The sequence below is a fragment of the Phacochoerus africanus genome, chromosome 10 (genome assembly GCF_016906955.1).
Source record: "Phacochoerus africanus isolate WHEZ1 chromosome 10, ROS_Pafr_v1, whole genome shotgun sequence".
Taxonomy (NCBI): domain Eukaryota; kingdom Metazoa; phylum Chordata; class Mammalia; order Artiodactyla; family Suidae; genus Phacochoerus; species Phacochoerus africanus.
This window is the reverse complement of record NC_062553.1, coordinates 55,507,432-55,526,535: the sequence shown is the minus strand read 5'-3', so window position 1 is coordinate 55,526,535 and position 19,104 is coordinate 55,507,432. Positions and strand designations below refer to the sequence as shown.

General features: G+C 40.9%; 1 protein-coding gene across 2 annotated transcripts in view; it reads right to left on the bottom strand.

The window, feature by feature from the left end:
- SRP72 (signal recognition particle 72) overlaps nucleotides 1–18,857 on the bottom strand; it is a 41,249-nt gene extending 22,392 nt beyond the window's left edge. For both annotated transcript variants that reach the window (XM_047798064.1, XM_047798065.1), the window contains exons 1-12: nucleotides 18,725–18,857; nucleotides 16,822–16,942; nucleotides 14,498–14,621; nucleotides 12,775–12,918; nucleotides 12,584–12,695; nucleotides 10,497–10,528; nucleotides 8,572–8,696; nucleotides 8,421–8,478; nucleotides 6,625–6,756; nucleotides 5,689–5,817; nucleotides 4,378–4,450; nucleotides 2,355–2,419 (exon numbers count right to left, since the gene is read on the bottom strand). In XM_047798064.1, the coding sequence (XP_047654020.1) occupies nucleotides 2,355–2,419; nucleotides 4,378–4,450; nucleotides 5,689–5,817; nucleotides 6,625–6,756; nucleotides 8,421–8,478; nucleotides 8,572–8,696; nucleotides 10,497–10,528; nucleotides 12,584–12,695; nucleotides 12,775–12,918; nucleotides 14,498–14,621; nucleotides 16,822–16,942; nucleotides 18,725–18,839 (1,230 nt within the window). In that variant the 5' untranslated portion in view covers nucleotides 18,840–18,857. The remainder of the gene's footprint in view (nucleotides 1–2,354; nucleotides 2,420–4,377; nucleotides 4,451–5,688; nucleotides 5,818–6,624; nucleotides 6,757–8,420; nucleotides 8,479–8,571; nucleotides 8,697–10,496; nucleotides 10,529–12,583; nucleotides 12,696–12,774; nucleotides 12,919–14,497; nucleotides 14,622–16,821; nucleotides 16,943–18,724) is intronic.
- Between the last annotated feature and the right edge of the window lie 247 nt (nucleotides 18,858–19,104).

The following is a 19,104-nucleotide window of genomic DNA, read 5'->3' as shown; positions in this document are numbered from 1 at the left end:
CTGCATTGCTGTGGCTGTGATGTAGGATGGCAGCTATAGCTGCAATTGACACCTAGCCTGGGAACCTCCATATGCTGCAGGTGTGGCCCTAAAAAGACAAAAACAAAAACAAAACACTAAAGAAACAGCAAATAAAGATAGCCAGGCTCTCTGCTAGTACATACATACTAGAGATGGGAGTTCCCTGATGGCCTGGCAGTTAAGGATCCAGCATTGTCACTGCTGTGGCGTGAGTTCAATCCCTGGCTTGCGTATGGCCAAAACAAAAAAAAAATTGCTAGAACATAGTAACTAGAAATACCATGAACCACAAGAATGTTTACCTGTACAAAGTACCATTCCTCTGAAGCAGTGCCAGTTCACAAGTGGTTTGTCACCAATCCACAAGGTAAGCACAGAAGTTGATAATAATTACTCATTTAGAAAGTTAGTTTAGGAATTCCCGTTGTGGCTCAGAGGGTTACAAACCCAGCTAGTACCCATGAGGATGCTGGCTGGATCCCTGGCCTCGATCAGTGGGTTAAGATCTGGTGTTGCCATGAGCTGGTGTAGGTCACAGACATGGCTTGGATCCCTTGTTGCTGTGGCTGTGGTATAGGTTGGCAGATACAGCTCTGAATCGACCCCTAGCCTGGGAACTTGAATATGCCAAGGGTGTGGCCCTAAAAAAAAGTTAGTTTATGTAATAAGATACTGGTGAAACATCAAGGCGTGATCAGTGAGGTACATACACCAGCAAGGCTAAACTCTTATGCTGAGTCACATGTAGCTCCAGCTATATAAAGCCAGTGAAAGCTGACCTAGTGTTTGGAGAGACAGCAAGGAGCCCCATGTGGCTGGAGTGGAGTGAGGGGGGAGATAAAAAAAGGTAACAGAAAAAAAGGTGGATCAATGGAAAAAAACGTAAAAATTAATAAGCCTCAGACAGACTAATTAGGAGAAAAAAAAAGACGAAAAATAACTAGTAACAGGGACAAAATGTCCTACAGATATTAAAAGGATAAAAAGAACATGTACAGTTCCCATCGTGGTGCAGCAGGAATGAATCTGACTAGGAACCATGAGGTTGTGGGTTTAATCCCTGGCCTTGCTCAGTGGGTTAAGGATCCGGCATTGCCATGGGCTGTGACGTAGGTCACAGACACGGCTTGGATCTGGTGTTGCTGTGGCTCTGACACAGGCTGGCAGCTACAGCTCCAATTCGACCCTTAGCCTAGGAACCTCCATATGCCGCAGGAGCGGTCCTAAAAAGCAGAAAAAAAAAAAGTAATCAATTTTATATGTCAATAAATTCGACAACCTAAATAAAACATTATTTTCAGCCATATACTATATTTGATTTTAACAAAGTAATCATAGTTTGGTCTTTAAAATACGATTCTTCAGGTGTTCCCTTGTGGTTCAATGCATTAAGGATCTCTGGTGTTGTCACTGCAGCAGCCTGGCTTCCTGCTATGCCACAGGTTTGATCCCTGGCTAGGAACTTCCATATGCCACAGGTGCGGCCAAAAACAAATTAAATAAATAAATAAATAAATGATTCTTCAAAGGAGAAAACACACACTACCGTAACACTATTATGCTTTCGCCAAGCGCCAACTGTAAATAAGCCACGTTAGAGAACAAGAGTCCCTATTACTACAGTATTAAATGCATATACCACCCTAGAAAGCTAGACTTTCCTTCATAATACGTGTTCACAGCTATATTAGTGATCTCAACTTGTGATGCTTGAATAATCAGCAAACTAAAAGCTAAATCAGAGAACTGAATTCCTAAATTGATTTAACTCAAAGAAATCATACTGAAGACATTATAAGATAAAATAATTAAGGCTAAGAAATTAAAGATTGGCTTTCAATGCCTAATCAGTGCCTGACACATTTGACTAAATAATAAACCAATGCAAAACAGGGCATACAATGAAATTATATTTACACGAGAACTACTGTTACTATTTTCTTTCTTTTTCTTTTTATAGCCACACCTGAGGCATGTGGAAGTTCCTGAGCCAGAGGTCAAATTGGAGCCACAGCTGAGGCCTATGCCAGCAACATCAGATACAAGGTGCATCTTTGACCTACATCACAGCTTGTGGCAATGCCAGATGCTTAACCCACTGAGCAAGGCCAGGGATCGAATCCACATCCTCACAGAGACAATGTCGGGTACTTAACCCGTTGAGCCACAACAGAAACTCCTGTTGGTATTTAGGGGCCACAACTACTCAAACATTAGGAATACATAAAGAAATAAGCAGAAATTAAATTGAAAACAAAGAAATATCAAACATCTCAATGGACTATGAATTTCATTACTTTTTCAATTAATAATATTTTAGTTATAATACTCACCATGCCTGGTTTATGCTTTAACTCTTCTATGCTTCTCAATATTAGACATGCTTTGGAAATATTACCTTAAGAGATTAAAAATAAAATTAGCACCATTGAAAAAATCATCTTATGGGAGGAAAAAGATAAGAAATTTAAGAATACTATTTTGTGACATCTTTAAATATTCAAGCTTTGGATCCCTGGAATGACGTACCCTATTTACTCGATTTACAAATAAAGGAAATTGAGTTCTAAAGAAATAATATACCTTGCTTACGTACAAAAAGGTAATGGCAGAGCTGCTAGCAAAAAAGAAGTCTCCCACCCCGTCTGGTGAGTCCCAATTCTCCTTTTTCAGACTGTTAACTTAAAGGTAGGACTCCTTTCCCTGAAGGCCTTGACATGTTACTGTGAGTGGAATGGAAAATTCCCTACGGTGTAAAATCCTGATTTTCCACTCACTGCAAACTTCAATAACAAAAAAATCCTCCACTGTCTTTAAAGACAAAACAAACAGGAGTTCCCATCGTGGCGCAGTGGTTAACTAGGAACGATGAGGTTGCGGGTTTGATCCCTGGCCTTGCTCAGTGGGTTAAGGATCTGGGCGTTGCCGTGAGCAATGGTGTAGGTTACAGACATGGCTCAGATCTGGAGTTGCTGTGGCTGTGGTGTAGGCTGGTGGCTACAGCTCTGATTCGACCCCTAGCCTGGGAACCTCCATATGCTGCAGGAGCGGCCCTAGAAGTGGCCAAAAAACAAAACAAGATGAAACAAAACAAACAAAAACCCCAGACTTACTCTCAGCGATTTCAGTATGATAAATAATCCTCACAAAAATAAACTGAAAACCAGATGAGAGAAGATAAAGAGGAAAGCCAAGAAAAAGAAGAGAGGTGGAAAAAAGAAAAAGAAACAAAGGAGGAAGGTAAGAAATGTGAGAAGAGGGTAGCTGGTCTCAACCTCATTTTTATTACCACACCACTAAGGAGCCTTTTAAAGACATTTTTCCCTCTAATTACCAACTCCCCTCCCCTCTACCCATGAAATTTTCACTTTAGCATCATAGTATCTAAGACTTTTTTCAACCCTCTGCTCTGATCAAGCCACTTTGGTCCCCACTGAGACAACGTGGTCTGCAGCAGGGCTGTCTGACACAACTTTCGGTGATGGTCACTGTACCACCCACTAAACCACAGTGGCTGAAGATTCTGAAATGCAGCCAGCATGACTGAGGAACTGAAGTTTATTTTACTTATTTATTTTCCTTTCTTTTTAGGGCCATGCCCGCAGCATATGGAGGTTCCCAGGCTAGGGGCTGAACTGGAGCTGCAGCTGCCGGCTTACACCACAGCCACAGCAATTCGGGATCTAAGCCGCATCTGCGACCTACACTGCAGCTCCCGGCAATGCTGGATCCTTAACCTACCAAGCAAGGATATCAGTCAGGTTCTCCAGGAATTGAATTTTAATTTGAACTTAAAATACCTACATATGGAGAGTGGTTACTAAATATGGACAACACAGCTCTCAAGGTACTTGGGGTTGGTTCAAAATCATAAACTAAAATCACTAGCAGTTTTCTGTAAGATTCAAAAACATCAATTCTCATTAAATTTGTCTCTTCTCTACCAAAGACATGTTATAAAGTATAAATGAAGAATAAAGGACTAAGAAATGTTGAAAACTAGGATGCAATGTAAACCTTATTTCATGCAAATACTACCAAGTGACAGATATAATAAAGATTTCTACACAACATACCCAGGAAATCTATGTAGAGAACGGGAGACTTCTTTGCTTCTACAGACGCCAAGGCAGAGACTGAGAAACATTCTAACAACTTAGGGGTAACCCAAGAAAAGGCCTACTAACCCACTACTAAGTCTGCTCACACAACCTAGCTTTATGTTTGAAATAGCAATAATTATGCTTCACCATGCAAAACTTTTAAAAATAACATAGTGCACAACTACTTCAGAATCATTCCAACAATACGCTTCCATTAAAACAATTTTACTCACGATGAGATAATCATGAATACCTTGGGAAATTTTCAGCTGTGCCATGGTCAGCTTAATTTCAGCAGCATTTTCTGGATGCTGATCTGAAAATTCCTAAAATTTTTTTAGTTGGGAGGGAAAAAAACACATTTAATTTACACAACTAAGTGCACAAATTCTAATTACTTATTTTAGTCTCATTAAAATTTAAATCAGTTTTAAAATGTTAAACCACTTGAAGTTCTGTTGTGGCTCAGCAGGTTAAGAACCCGACTAGTATCCATGAGGATGCAGGTTTGATCCTTGGCCTCACTCAGTGGGTGAAGAATCCAGCATTGCTGCAAGCTGCAGTGCAGGTCACAGATGTGGCTCAGATCTGGCATGGCTGTGACCATGGCTGTGGCTTATAGCTCTGATTCAACCCTTAGCCTGGGAACTTTCATGTGCCATGGATGCAGTCATAAAAAAAGTTAAACTTCTGATTTCAGCTCAAAATTTTAACTTTGGAGTTTCCGTCGTGGCTCAGTGGTTAACGAATCCAACTAGGATCCATGAGGACACAGGCTCCATCCCTGGCCTTGCTCAGTGGGTTATAGATCTGGTGTTGCCGTGAGCTGTGGTGTAGGTTGCAGATGTGGCTCAGATCCTGCATTGCTGTGGCTCTGGTGCAGGCAGGCAGCTACAGCTCCAATTAGACCCCCAGCCTGGGAACCTCCATATGCTGTGGGTGTGGCCCTAGAAAAAACAAAGAGAAAAAAAAAAAATTTAACTTTGGAAAAAAAATTTTGAGACTCCTTTGCTTTACAAAATAAGTGCAATGTCAAACTTCTAGAAGTCACCAGTAGAGTAATAATAAAGATTACTACATAGTTTTTTGTTTTTTAATAGAGATACTCAATTAAATGCTAACTCCTTACTGAGAGTCCTTGCTAGGCAACTCTGCCCCTCAGGATGGGCCTAATTTGACATGGTACAACTTTCCCATGTAGTCTAACCAAGTCAGTCTCTAAATGCTTGAGGTTTTAGATTGGGACTTACAAGAAGATACATTATTGAGAAAGATGTGATGCATATTCTGGAATTTTCCATCTAAAACAAACCCTTAACTCATGTTAAACTGATCTCCAAATGAAAAGCATTCTTCAAGGTTTATTGCAAATATTTACTAGTGCAAATTTATAAAAACAAAGGTTGCACCCCAAGAATTAACTAAAGTGACACTCTGGGATAATACAGTAGTATATTATTACCTATTAGTCTCCCATGAAAGTTATAAGCTTGTAAACTCATGATGAAACAGACACGGCTGCAACTAACTGATATCTCAATAAAAATTCAAGTAATTCCTTTACCTGAAGAAGTTCTATTGCTTTTGTGTGCTGCTTTTCACGGCAGAGCTGGGCAGCTTGGATTAACACAGGAAGGAGGTGCTGAGGACTCTGGGACTGTAAACTGGTAGATATTTTTCTGCATTGTTCTGCCTAAAAGACAGTAGTATTACTCCCCGACCACACACACACACAAAATAAGCTGTTTAATGAAAACAAACATTAAAGGAATGACCAAAAAGAAAGGAAGGATGGGGGAGTAGAAGGAAATCGACTGAAACAAAATAGTAAGTAAGACCTGCCTAGGGTGAGTTTTTTTTTTCCCATAAAAAAAAGATTTCCATTTACTGAATTTAAGCTATGAGTTCTAAAAGCATTTAGGGAAGGACAATTCCTAAATATTTATTTGGATGCTTAAACTCCAGAAATCTGTTAAAAAAAAAAATCAAGTCTCAGACTTTGCTTCAAAACAACAAAATGTATAGGTATTTCCTACTGAAGTATTTAAGAATAACTTGACTCAGTTCTAAACAATAAAAACATTGCTGCCTCTCAGTCCCCCATGGCAAACCTCTGTTCGAGAAGAGTCTGAAATCACAATTAGTTTATGCATGTTACTTAGAATCGACCTCCTTACCAATTTGATGCAATTATGCCCAAACAAAAATGAGAGACAGAACTTAAATGTACAATCATCATGACTGTAGTTTGTCTATTTCAGAGAGATGCAAAATAATGAGGAAATTATCTGTGAATAGCGTTTTCTTCATCTTAAAAGCCTCTAATTGCACACCTTTACAAAGAATTGGGCAAATTACTTATTTAACGAATAAAATCTATGGTACATATTCTAAAGAATACATGGATTTAAGACAAAATATAAAAAAACATAAATAGACCGGACTGATACACCCCTTATGCCACATACTCCACAGCCAAGGGGGCAGAGCTGTTACCCACCTGGTTTGTGTACATAGCAAGTAGAGCTTTGTTAAATTCTATAGCTTGCAGCTGTTTCTTGGAAAGCTTAAACTCTACTCCTTCTGCATTGGTTAATTTCACCTTCTTCTTGGAGTCAAAGACATTTTGGTCCTGACAAAGAAAAGTTCATCCACAATTAAGAGCATTCTTAGACTTCAACTCTTTTAAGAGTCTTCAACTCTTCTTGGACTTCCATCCCAAGGCCTTATTCCTCTTTCATTTATTTACTTTATATTAACACAACAAGAGAGCTTAGAAGATAATAAATACTCCTGCCTGGTTGCGGTGGCTGTGCTCCGAAGATGCATATAAATTTGGCTCGGGTTCTTGGTTTTCTCATTTTTGTTTTTCTATCTGTGCCTGAGGCATGTGGAAGTTCACAAGCCAGGGATCAAACCCACACCACAGCAGTGATTTAAGCTGCCACAGTGACAACGCTGGATCCTCAACCTACTACACCACACAGAAGTCCGGGTTTCTTCTCTCTCCACTATTAATCGTCTGTTTTTAGCTTTGTGAAGAAAAGTACACAGAGATTGCATAGTGGAATCTTACAGTGGAAATCAGGACTACAAAGATACCTAAATTTGTAATTTCTACAAACTATCTTCAGAATTTAGATGACAAATGAGGATGGTAACTCATTATTCTCTGGTTCCTTATCAGATATAAGCAAATGGAGTGGAATAAGAATGGAAAACAATGTCACACTGCACTATGAGAAGGACACACTGGGCATCTGAGCATCTACTCTATGCACAGCACTCCACCTTTGTCAAATGCACGTTTACTTTCAAATAAATAAATATGCTTTTTAAACCAGGACTTCTACTAGTTTAAAGACTAAAAGGAGACAAAGAAGAAACCTAAAATACATTCCACTTTTTCTGAGTGTGAAGCTCCACACCAATGTGACATTATATTAAATGTACAGAAAGAAACTGGCTTTCATATAAATCAATCCTCAAGAAATAAATTACTAGTTGGTACTCCTATGTCACTATTTAATACTTCAATTCAAGATGCATCTCACTGCCAGGCTTCTCTTGAACTTGGCTACCACAGCACTTATTAAAAATCTTGATTTTTCAAAGCAGAGGGTTAAGCTGTGCTCACAACTGTGGCTCAGATTTGATCCCTGGCCCAGGAACTTCCTTCCACATGCCATGGATGCAGCCTAAATAGGTAATCAATAAATTTTGATTCTTAAGGCCCCCTCATAGCTTGATACCAATCTAACCTATTTTTTTAACTAGCCAGCATGTATGCGACTTCTTATTTCTGTTCTCTTCTCCCCACAAGTCAAACGCTCTGCCCTACGTTCACCAGCTTAGGCCGTTGCTTAACCTTCAAGCCGCATCCCTCCTTCCAGGCTCTGCTCAAATTACCACCCAGAGCTCTTGTCTTTTACCAACTACTGCAGTTACAAAGTACATGACAAGAAATTTAAATGTGCACATTTTTCCAACACTAGGAATGAGATTTTTAAAACTATGCAATGATTAAGACTGCACTTCATATTTCAGTGGGAACTTCAATAAAGTTTTTGAAATGGAAAAGGGTAAGATGTTAAAGTTCAGTTCAAATGATAACTGCATTCAAGTTATCACTTGAATACACCTTGCAGAATCATCATCATGAGAGTTAAATAACAGTTGCAATTGTGATTTTGCTGCAAGTGGACTCTGTCATGGAAAAACTTATGCCAGAACAGGCTAGAGTAATATGCTTTCAGGGTCAAATGTAAATGTGGGAAAGCCATGGATATTCCATACCTTATTAATGGTAATGATGTTATTTGCAATCACAGCTAGCAATGCCACATCCGTTGGTCTGTAAACAAAAAGCAACAGTCAAAAAAGAGCAAATCTTTAAAAAGAAACCTCATCCCCTATAAAAGACACTTCATTTTAAAAACTCACTCACTTTAGTTTGATTATCTGATTGTAAAGCTGCAGTGCCTCCTCTGTACGACCCTGAAGCTGCAGGATATAGGCCATCTGCCCATGAATGATGGCTAGTTCTGCTTGTGGGTCCTCCTCAGCCCCATCCTAAGCACAAGAAATGTTTTTCCCATAAATTCTCCAAATTGATCCACATATTTACCTTGTGTTCCAAACATTCAAATGATATACAATTCTGAAGAGGACATATAATTTTCAGGAATTTTCTTAGAGAGTCTGTTTGTTAGAATTTAGGAACTGCCACCAAAAGAGGAAACCTTAAGTAAGAATGGCAAAAAGATTCTGGAAGAACATGGCAACAAGCTCAGGAATGTCATTCATTGAGCATTTTTATTCTCTAAAACCTAGGAATGAAAAAAAAATGTAAAAACCAGCCTTAAAGTTTAACTTCTATAACAATACTCCTAAATTCTGGAAATAATTTTCTCATAGAAAAACACTTTCAAAATGCTTCACTCTTAATTCTAAAACAATTCTAATCCAAAGATTACAAAATTCCAACTAGTAATTATCATTGTACAAAGAACTTGCAGAGCTGAAATTAATTTGTAATTAAAAGTAGCAGCCAGGAGTTCCCGTCATGGCGCAGTGGTTAACGAATCCGACTAGGAACCATGAGGTTGCGGGTTTGGTCCCTGCCCTTGCTCAGTGGGTTAAGGATCCGGCGTTTCCGTGAGCTGTGGTGTAGGTTGCAGACGCGGCTCGGATCCTGCTTTGCTGTGGCTCTGGCGTAGGCTGGTGGCTACAGCTCCGATTCGACCCCTAGCCTGGGAACCTCCATATGCCGTGGGAGCGGCCCAAGAAATAGAAAATAAATAAATAAATAAATAAATAAAAGTAGCAGCCCTCTTAACTGACACTCCAGATTCATCTATATTTCCACTCCTTTGAAGAGGCTGACTGGTGCCCATGCACAGTGAATCTCAAGGCCACGAGGCTGCTCTTTCATGCCACACAGGGCATTCCTACTCTCATCCAGTAAGCAGCTGACCGGGAGGCACAGGTGCGTGTTTCCAATCCCACTATGCCAAGTGTGTTGGATAAAAAAAAAGGTTAAAACTCAAATATTAGAATAAGACAAGAACTATGAGTGAGAAAAGACACTTGTTTGAATGAAAACTATGTTGAATGCTCAGAAATATTTAATAAAGATGAGTTCCTAAAGAAAATTACTATCTAATTAGGTATGAGCCAGAAAATGGTAAGAGATTAGTGAAAAAAGGACTCTGTAATGAACCAACTCACAATTATCTTTAAGACATTATTATACTTAAAAAAAACCCACAAAACTGGAGAACATGACTGTTGTAGTTTGTACAGATTATGTAAGAAACACATCTGGGATTCCTATGAATAAGCCCTACTCAAAGACCTGAGCCCTACACCTAAAACAGAATGAATGTATATTAATATGAAATTCAATGAAATGCACAGGGCATACAAGAGCTTTGTATGGTAATTTCTCACTCTAAGAGATTCCAGCAAATAAACTGCTCAAGAAGGTTTTTTCGATTTCTATTTAACAACAACATCTCAAAAAGTCAATAAACAGGGAGTTCCCGTCCTGGCCCAGCAGAAATGAATCTGACTAGCATCCATGAAGACACAGGTTCCATCCCTGGCCTTGCTCAGTGGGTTAAGGATCCAGTGTTGCTGTGAGCTGTGGTCTAGGTCATGGATGCAGCCTGGATCCCTCGTTGCTGTGGCTGTGGCTTAGGCCAATGGCTGCAGTTCCAATTTTGACCCCTAGCGTGGGAACTTCCATATGCCCCAACTGTGGCCCTAAAAACACACACACACACACAAAAAGTCAGTAACAGTACAAAGAGTCTCCTACAAAATATTAGCCAGAAGCGTAAAATCTGGGTTTAAGAGAGGAACACTTACAGAGTCTTCTGAAAATGAACGGCGGCAAAGATCTGCAGGGAAAAATGGTTTTAAAATTAACATTGTTGGGTAACTTGTTTCTTTTATGTTCCAAAGAGCAAGAACTAAATTCTTAAGTAGAAGATTTAAGCTTATCTTAATAACAAGCAAACTTGGGATGTATCACTAGCATCAACTATATTACATAAATATCAATCTCTGATTACTCTAGCTCTTTGACATGTTCTTTCATTTGTAATCTCTACGTTAAAATTTTTCTAAAGGAAAATTCAAAATATTTAAAGGTAACAAATGTTGACTGCAAAAGATCAATTATAGGAAAGTATAAAAAATAAAGACAATAGTCCTCCCACTCAGAGATAACCACTCTGGCATTTCAGTTATTTTTTTCTTTAATATTAATGCTCAGATAATTTTAAAAAGAAAGTGGAATATTCTATATACTATTTTGAAATCGCTTTCTCCCCATTTAACATACTGTGGACATCTTTATACTACAACACATATAAATTATTTTTAACATGATTATTGTTCATGACTGTATGGTAATCTGTGGTTTTAACACAACTAAGCTAGTCCTTTAAAAAGATAGAAACTCATGTCTCTAAATTTTTGTTCTTATGAACATCCCTTCAACCCATATAGATATATATAATTATTTCCTTAACTCCATTAATGAACTTCTTAGATCAAAGGGTATGCCAACTTCGGCTACACAGCACCAAACTGCCCATTGCAAAGCCTATACTACTTTTACATCCAAATCTGCAACAAAGGGGGATTTCCTTCCCCCACACTGTTAACACTGGGTGTGGAGCTCCAGTCGTGGCTCAGCAGGAACAAACCTGACTACGATTCATGAGGACGTGGGTTGGTCCCTGACTTCACTCAGTGGGTTAAGGATACAGCACTGCCCTGAGCTGTGGTGTAGGCTGCAGACAAGGCTCAGGCCTGGTGTTGCTATGGTGAAGGCCAACGGGCTACAGCTCCCACTCAACCCCTAGCCTGGGAATTTCCATGTGCCATGGGTGTGGCCCAAAAAAGACCAAATTAAAAAAAAAGAAATTTTACTGTGTATGATCCAGGAATTATAATTCTTTTTTTTTTTTGTCTTTTTGCCTTTTCTTGAGCCTCTCTTGCGGCATATGGAGGTTCCCAGGCTAGGGGTCTAATCGGAGCTGTAGCCACCGGCCTACACCAGAGCCAGAGCAATGCAGGATCCGAGCCGAGTCTGCAACCCACACCACAGCTCACGGCAATGCCAGATCCTTAACCCACTGAGCAAGGCCAGGGATCGAACCCGAAACCTCATGGTTCCTAGTCGGATTCATTAACCACTGTGCCATGATGGGAACTCCAGGAATTATAATTCTTAAACACATTTTTCTTTTCATGATGCTCTAACCTCTGCTTTTGTCTTAACAATCAGTATTTAAAAATAAAACAGACCCTATTCCACCTTTATTTCCTTCCCCTCATTCACTGCGGCCCCTGTATCATCACTTTTATAGCTTCCAAGAAAAATGTATGCAGACAAAGTATAAATGTTTCCGGAGTTGAAACCAGACATAAGTTCGCTAATAAATTATTTTCTTTTTCTCTTAATTAAGAGCCTCAAAGCATGTAAATTCTGTATATGGAAACATACTAAATGGAGCTGAAACATGCTTGAATAGTGTTATGACTATATAAACGTATGTGCACGTGTGCATACACATGGGCACACCATACTGTCACTACACTTGTACATCTGTTTAATACCAATAAGTGATAATATTTACCAAATGCTCATTAACTCACTGAATTTAAATTTAACATTCATACTAACTTGTTCAAAAACCTATTCTTCAAAATTTAATCTTAAGGTTTGTTGCAGTTAAAATGAACATGTAGACTGGTTTAGGGCTAAGACAGCAACAGTGGAGACAGAGTCAAGAACCCAAGAGAAAGGCTGGATGGACCTGCTGTACCTAGCATCTAGCACTGCATCAATTTCCATTTAAACTTGCCAAAGCCAAATGCAATTTTTGGAAATACTTCACAAGGTTTTATGCACATTACATTTACACAGAATTTTAACTTCCAACCTTCAGCCTTTTGCAGGATTTTCATTGCCTGGTTGAGCTGGCCTTGTCCTATCAGTGCACATGCAGTGTTGTAGCACAGTTCGTGTGTGCCTTCTTGGAGACCCAAGTTCTCCTGCCACAGAGCAAAATCCCAGTTAAACATGGGACAGGAATATTATTTCACGGCTGTGTGGGCATATGGGGATACTCACTGGAACCACTTTTTCCCAGTTGCTTTGAGCTGCAACAACTGCTGAAAGATTTGTTTTTCTCTCCTCATCATAATCATCCTGGGAGTTTCGGACAAGATCTCTATACACAGCCAGACATTCATCATAGCGTTCTAACCGGTATAACTGAAGAGAGAGGTAGCAAGTGAAAAATGAGAGAAGACAAAACCTTTTTGAAACTGCTACAGAGGAAAATGAATTCAGCATAACATGGGCAATCAACTGGTTTGCCTTTACAGTTTTTCAATTAGTTCTGTATGCCATTAATACTTCCAGAAAAAGTACTGATAATCAATTTAATTTAATCACAAACAGACCTGCCATGTCTACTCTACTGCATAGTGGCGGGCATGACTTGTTAGAAAGCCGCTGTACTGACTGCCATCTTGAGGTCAGGTGGCTCAGGGGTGTGGAAGACCATTCTGTAGAAATTAACCCCATTACCTAAATCTGACTTAAAATGAAAAAAATTTCCACAAGATTCCTAAGTCCCAGTAAATGGGAACAAAATTAGATGTTAACAAAAAGACTTAACATTTGTTAGGAGTTCATTACACTTAATCCTCATTCCTCTTTCCCAGAAAACAACTATTGGAGAAGGTAGTATCAGGTATGCATAACCCAATTCTTGCTATTTCATTCCAAGTGTTCAGAGGGCAGTAAGAAGTGCCGCTCTGGGTCAACCAGGCTACTGTGTATGCAAAGACAAGTGCCCTTTGCCAACCTCAAAATGCTGGAATTTACCCTAGGCGAACCCAGCTTACACGAAAAGTTCTTTTTGTTTGTTTTTTTGCCTTTTCTAGGGCCGCTCCCGCGGCATATGGAGGTTCCCAGGCTAGGGGTCCAATTGGAGCTGTAGCCGCTGGCCTACGCCAGAGCCACAGCAACGCAGGATCCGAGCCGCATTTGTGACCTACACCACAGCTCACGGCAAAGCCGGATCCTTAACTCACTGAGCAAGGCCAGGGACCGAACCAGCAACCTCATGGTTCCTAGTAGGATTCATTAACCACTGCACCACGACGTGAACTCTAAAATGTTCTTTATAGGCCTACAATCCATGACCTTGCCCAAATCTTTCTTTGTTAAACTCACACTACCTTTCGGAAACAATACAGTCAATACAACATTATTTGCCCTAAACTGACATTTTAAAAAATTTTAAGAGGGTTTTGCTTATTCTAATATAACATTTCTGTCCTTTCAAATATAATGTAAAATAGCCCTATTTTACATTAGGCTTAATTGTGCATCTCAAACCTCTTTTAGAATAATACATTTCCAAGGATTTCATGAACTATCTGAATTCACCTAAATTCTTATTCACCATACTTTTACTTTCAACTTAGAATAAAATACCAGTTAAAAACTAAAATACTATTTCAAAACTGTGTAAGTATATAAGCCGACTGGCCTTCATCTTTTCAACTAAAAAGTCCAAATTTCATAGTCAGTTGAAATTTGGACTTTTCAGTTTTTCCAGTTACTCTGGGGAAGTCAGTCATCTGTCCAGAGAACACTAGATACACAACTGTTCATATGAAGATCAGGAAGGGGGAGTATGTTCAAACCTCAAGACCCAGGCTGGTGGCCAGTTTCACAGAGCCTCAGGATGGGCTGGGGTTGCTCATCCCTGCTCCTTGTTATAGGGAGAGGCACACTCACTCAGGATGACTGTCAGCAAGGACTTTAAAGCATTAATTACCACTTGTCCATAAAGCTCCTTTAGTTTGTCTGTTTGCTGGTTGGCACTTTCTATTGTCTTCAAGGCATTCTCAATTCTGTTCAGCCTGTACTCACAGTAGGCCTTCTCAAAGGAAAGAGAGTTACTGAAAAAGAAAAAAACAGTATCTGATTATTAGCTAAAGCTGCAGAGTACCCACTATACGCCAGACACTGCTCTAAGCACACTTGATGCAGATTAAGTTATTTAATCCCCATTATAAGATGACAAAGGTTAGTGACTTCTCAGAAAATCAGACAGCTCATAAGTGGCAGAAAATATTACATCCATTTCCCTAGGGTCTCTTGCTTTCATGGATAGTAGAATTATTGGCCTTTTGAAATAAATACATAAATACATAAGAATGAAATCAGGAGTTCTCGCTATGGCACACTGAGTTGAGGATCTGGCATTGTCTCTGCACTGGCTCAGGTTCCATCCCCAGCCCTGCATAGTGGGTTAAGGATTCTGTGTTGCCCCAGCTTGATCCCTGGTTTGGGAAACTCATTTAGGTCAACAGCTGTGCCAGGAAAAAAAAAAAAAGGAGAAATCATGAATCAGCTAAAAACTGTTTTAGATACAAAGACAATCTGAACATTGTTTTAAATGAAGTTTCTAAAATCTATTAATCAAATAACAAGCCATATAATGCTGCTTTTAACTTGTTGAAGAAGCAATTAATTAGCAAAAAAATAGTAACTAGCTATGTTACTACAACATAGTACTTGTAACCAAACAACTGGTAAACACACAACTACCAAAAAACTACTTACATAGACTAAAAAATTTATTTAATGTCACATATAAAAATCATCTTCAAGTTTCAACCATACTCAATGAGGAAAAATAATTATCAAGCAAATGGCAATATCCTTTATTTACTACACTAAGAAAAAATTATCTGAAAATTTCTCTATCTCACAAAATGGCCAAAATGCAAAACAATGAATTTTAGCATAAACGTGTTTATTAGTAGAAAGCGGTGTCCCCTTTATTACTCTTTTACTTTTAATACAGCTTAAAAATCTGGGGTTTTTTTTTGTTTGTTTTCTTGTGGGGCGGGGAGCGGTGTTTGGCTGCACCCATGGCATGCAGAAGTTCCTGGGCCAGGGATCAAACCTGGGCCACAGCAGTGACAACACCGGATCTTTAACCTGCTGAGCCACAGGGAACTCCTAAAAATTTGTTTTTATTCTGTAATACATGCAGTTGCCCCAAATAAAAAAAACAAAAAGGCATACACTGAAAGGTTTTACTCCTGCTGTTATTCAAATTTACTATGTTCCCTTCACGTCCTACAAGTGACTATTCTAAGTTATGGTTTCCTGGTGTTTGTCTTTGCAAATACAAAAAATACACAGAAATTCTTAGACTGTCCTTTTATTACACAAAAGAAAGCATACAATATACTGTTTTAACCTTATAAACATTAAAGAATAAATATGCTGCAAGTTTCATTTCAATATACATTTCTTTTGGGGTTTAGGATGAAATGTAAAGAAAAATAAAATTACAGTAACAATTCAGAATATAAGTTCACATTTCATGAAATGATAAATGAAATAGATGAAAAAGATTAACAACAAAAAACTGCTCTATATTCTAAAGACTGCTAAAGAACTCTGACACTCAAAGATCTTGGCCTGAAATTACACTTGCCTAAATAATTCTCAAAGGAGGCAGGCACAAGAGGTCACCTGAGACTGCCATGCCATCCCAGAGGTCCTGCCCGCTCTGCCTTTTTTTTAATATTCTTTTTAGGGCTGCACATGCAGCATATGAAAGTTCCCAGGCCGGGGGTCAAATCGGAGACACAGGGCTAGCATACGCCACAGCCATAGCAACACAGGTTCTGAGCCAAATTAGCTTACAGCCACAAAGGATCCTTAACCCACTAAGCAAGGCCAGGGATCAAACCTGCATCCTCAAGGACATAGTTGGGCTCTTATCCTGTTGAGCCACAATGGGAACTCCCTACTTTTTTTTAAATTAAACTTCTATTGAGGTGTGCTCCCTGTGTCCTCCAAGGAGTCTTACTGCTCTGGTTTCTGTTTCACACTCCTCCAGTTTCCCTTCTCCTTAGTGGGTGAAAGGGAAGACAAGTGTAAAGAAACAGCTCCTTAAGGCAGAAAAGAACAGTTAGTACTGCTCCTTCCAGCATCAGAAACACTACTGAAAGTAAAAGGAAGAAAAAGGAAGGAAAAAAGTAGGAAAAAAAAAATCACTGAATAGCGGGGGTTGGGGGGGGACATGGCAATGGTTACAGCTTTGGTAAACGTGCACAAACAATGAATTAAATCACTTACTTGGCTAACACTTTGGTGTGAGTATTGATGACATTCAAGGCTTCCTTGAAACTCCCATTCTGGATAAGGCACACCACTTTACAGTGTAGGGCAGTGACATCATCCTTGTGGATCTGCAGTACTAGAGAGCAATTGTAGGACAGCAACTTTTAAATCCATCTCATTTCTACACTTCCTGCCTCAGGAAGCTATAGTTCTAATTGCATTGCAGCAGAAATGATTAGTCAAAACCCTTTTAAAATATTTATTTATTAGTGGCACCCATGGCATATGGAAGTTCCCAGGCCAGAGAAAGCAGTGACCTGAGCCGCTGCAGAGACAACATTTGATCCTTAACCCATAGGGCCACAGTGGGAACTCTGCTGATCTTTATTTTTAACTTAAGAAGTGACAATAAGGGGAGTTAAGTTAGACTTTCAGTGAGATATCTTCCTAAGATGTATGTACTAAAAAAGCAAAGTGAAATAAAGAAGCAAGAATGGGAGTTCCCATCATGGCTCAGCAGAAACGAATCCAACTAGGAACCATGAGGTTGCAGGTTCAATCCCTGGCCTCAATCAGTGGGTTAAGGATCCAGCGTTGCTGTGAGCTGTGGTGTAGGATGGCAGCAACAGCTCTGATTCAACCCCGAGCCTGGGAACCTCCATATCCTAAGAAGACAAAAGGCAAAGTAACTAAATAAATAAATGTCCAATAAAAAAAGAGAAGAAGCAAGAATGAAGCTGTTTACTATAGCTTTTTCATCTTGGGACACACGCTACATCATACATATTTCATTACTTCACAGCAAAAGAAAAAAGTTCACATAGAACTTGGAAACAAATGTCAGCTTTGAGTACAGGGTTGTCACTAATGCCTTGAGGTCCTGGACAAGTCATTTGACTGCCAAATCTCAATTTTCTTTTCTTTTTTGTCTTTTTGCCTTTTCTTGAGCCGCTCCCAAGGCATATGGAGGTTCCCAGGCTAGGCGTCTAATCGGAGCTGCAGCCACAGGCCTACGCCAGAGCCACAGCAACGCTGGGATCTGAGCCGCGTCTGCGACCCACACCACAGCTCACGGCCACGCCGGATACTTAACCCACTGTTAAAGGATGAACAGTAAAGGCTGTTGAAAATTCACACTTGTATGTTACAGAAATACCTTGTATGTTATTTCTGTAACTACATTTCCAAACCTAACAAATACAGGGAATATCTTCAGGTAAAAATTTACCTCGACAGAGCTTAAAAAGCATGGCCGTATTACACTTGGATGGCGAAAGGTAAAATATGGGCTGAACGTCATATCGGAGGAGCTGACTCGAAATGATCAGATAAACTTTGCTTTGCAAGGTTATTTCAAAAGTCACTTCTTTTACACACTCTTTTTCTGGTGTGGGGCGGGCCTGTCTGCGGACGTCGGATCCAGCCCGAGCCTCTACCCCGAGTGGGTGCGGCTTCCACCTCGTCAGTGCTAGCTTCCCAATGACGTGTCCTAGGCGCTGCCTCCCCGCGCTGCGCCCCAAGAGAACAGGCCCCTCAGCGATACTGTCTCATCACCCCGCTAAAAGGCGGGCGAAAAGGACGCGATGGGAATGGAGCATTTGCAAGACTGGACGTGCAAACAGTGCAGTGTAATAAAAACATCTTGGAGGGGACGCCGGCAGCTGCGGTCCCTTCAGAGATGCCCTGGCCTCACGCAGAAGGTAGAGAGGGAAGCAAACGTGGCCTGAAGCCGCCGCGGACCCAGGGCCGGCCAGGACGCGGAAGGGCTGCATCCCGCGTCCGCTGGGCGCTCCAGCCGCGGCGGCGGTGGGCTCTCCCCTCCCCGGGTCTGCCGGGAGGTGGTCACGCGCCCCCGAAGGAGGCCGCATCCGCCCGGCGGGCCGGCTCCCCCGGCCCCGACGCCCACGCGGGCACTTACTCTTATTGACGGTTTTGAGAGCGCGCGTAAAGTCGCCGTTCTGGCCGTAACGGTTCACTTCGCTCCAGAGTGCAGGCACCGACACCCCACCACCGCCGCCGCCGCCGCTCGCCATCTTGGCGGGGACGCGGGCGACCTCTGACCCGGAAGAGGATGCGGGAGGGTCCGCGCGAAGCGGAAGCCGGGGCCGCGGAGCGCGGGGGTCGGGGGTCGGAGGCACCCAGAGCCGTGAGGCGATGTCGGCTCCGCCGGCGTGGTTCGTAGAGCGAGGAGTGCACGTAGACAGAGCCGATGCGCCGTACTCGGAGCGGGCTGGAGGAACAACCCCTGAAGCCCGGGGCGGGGGGGTGGGTAGCGGGGCGGCGGCGGCGCAACGTGTG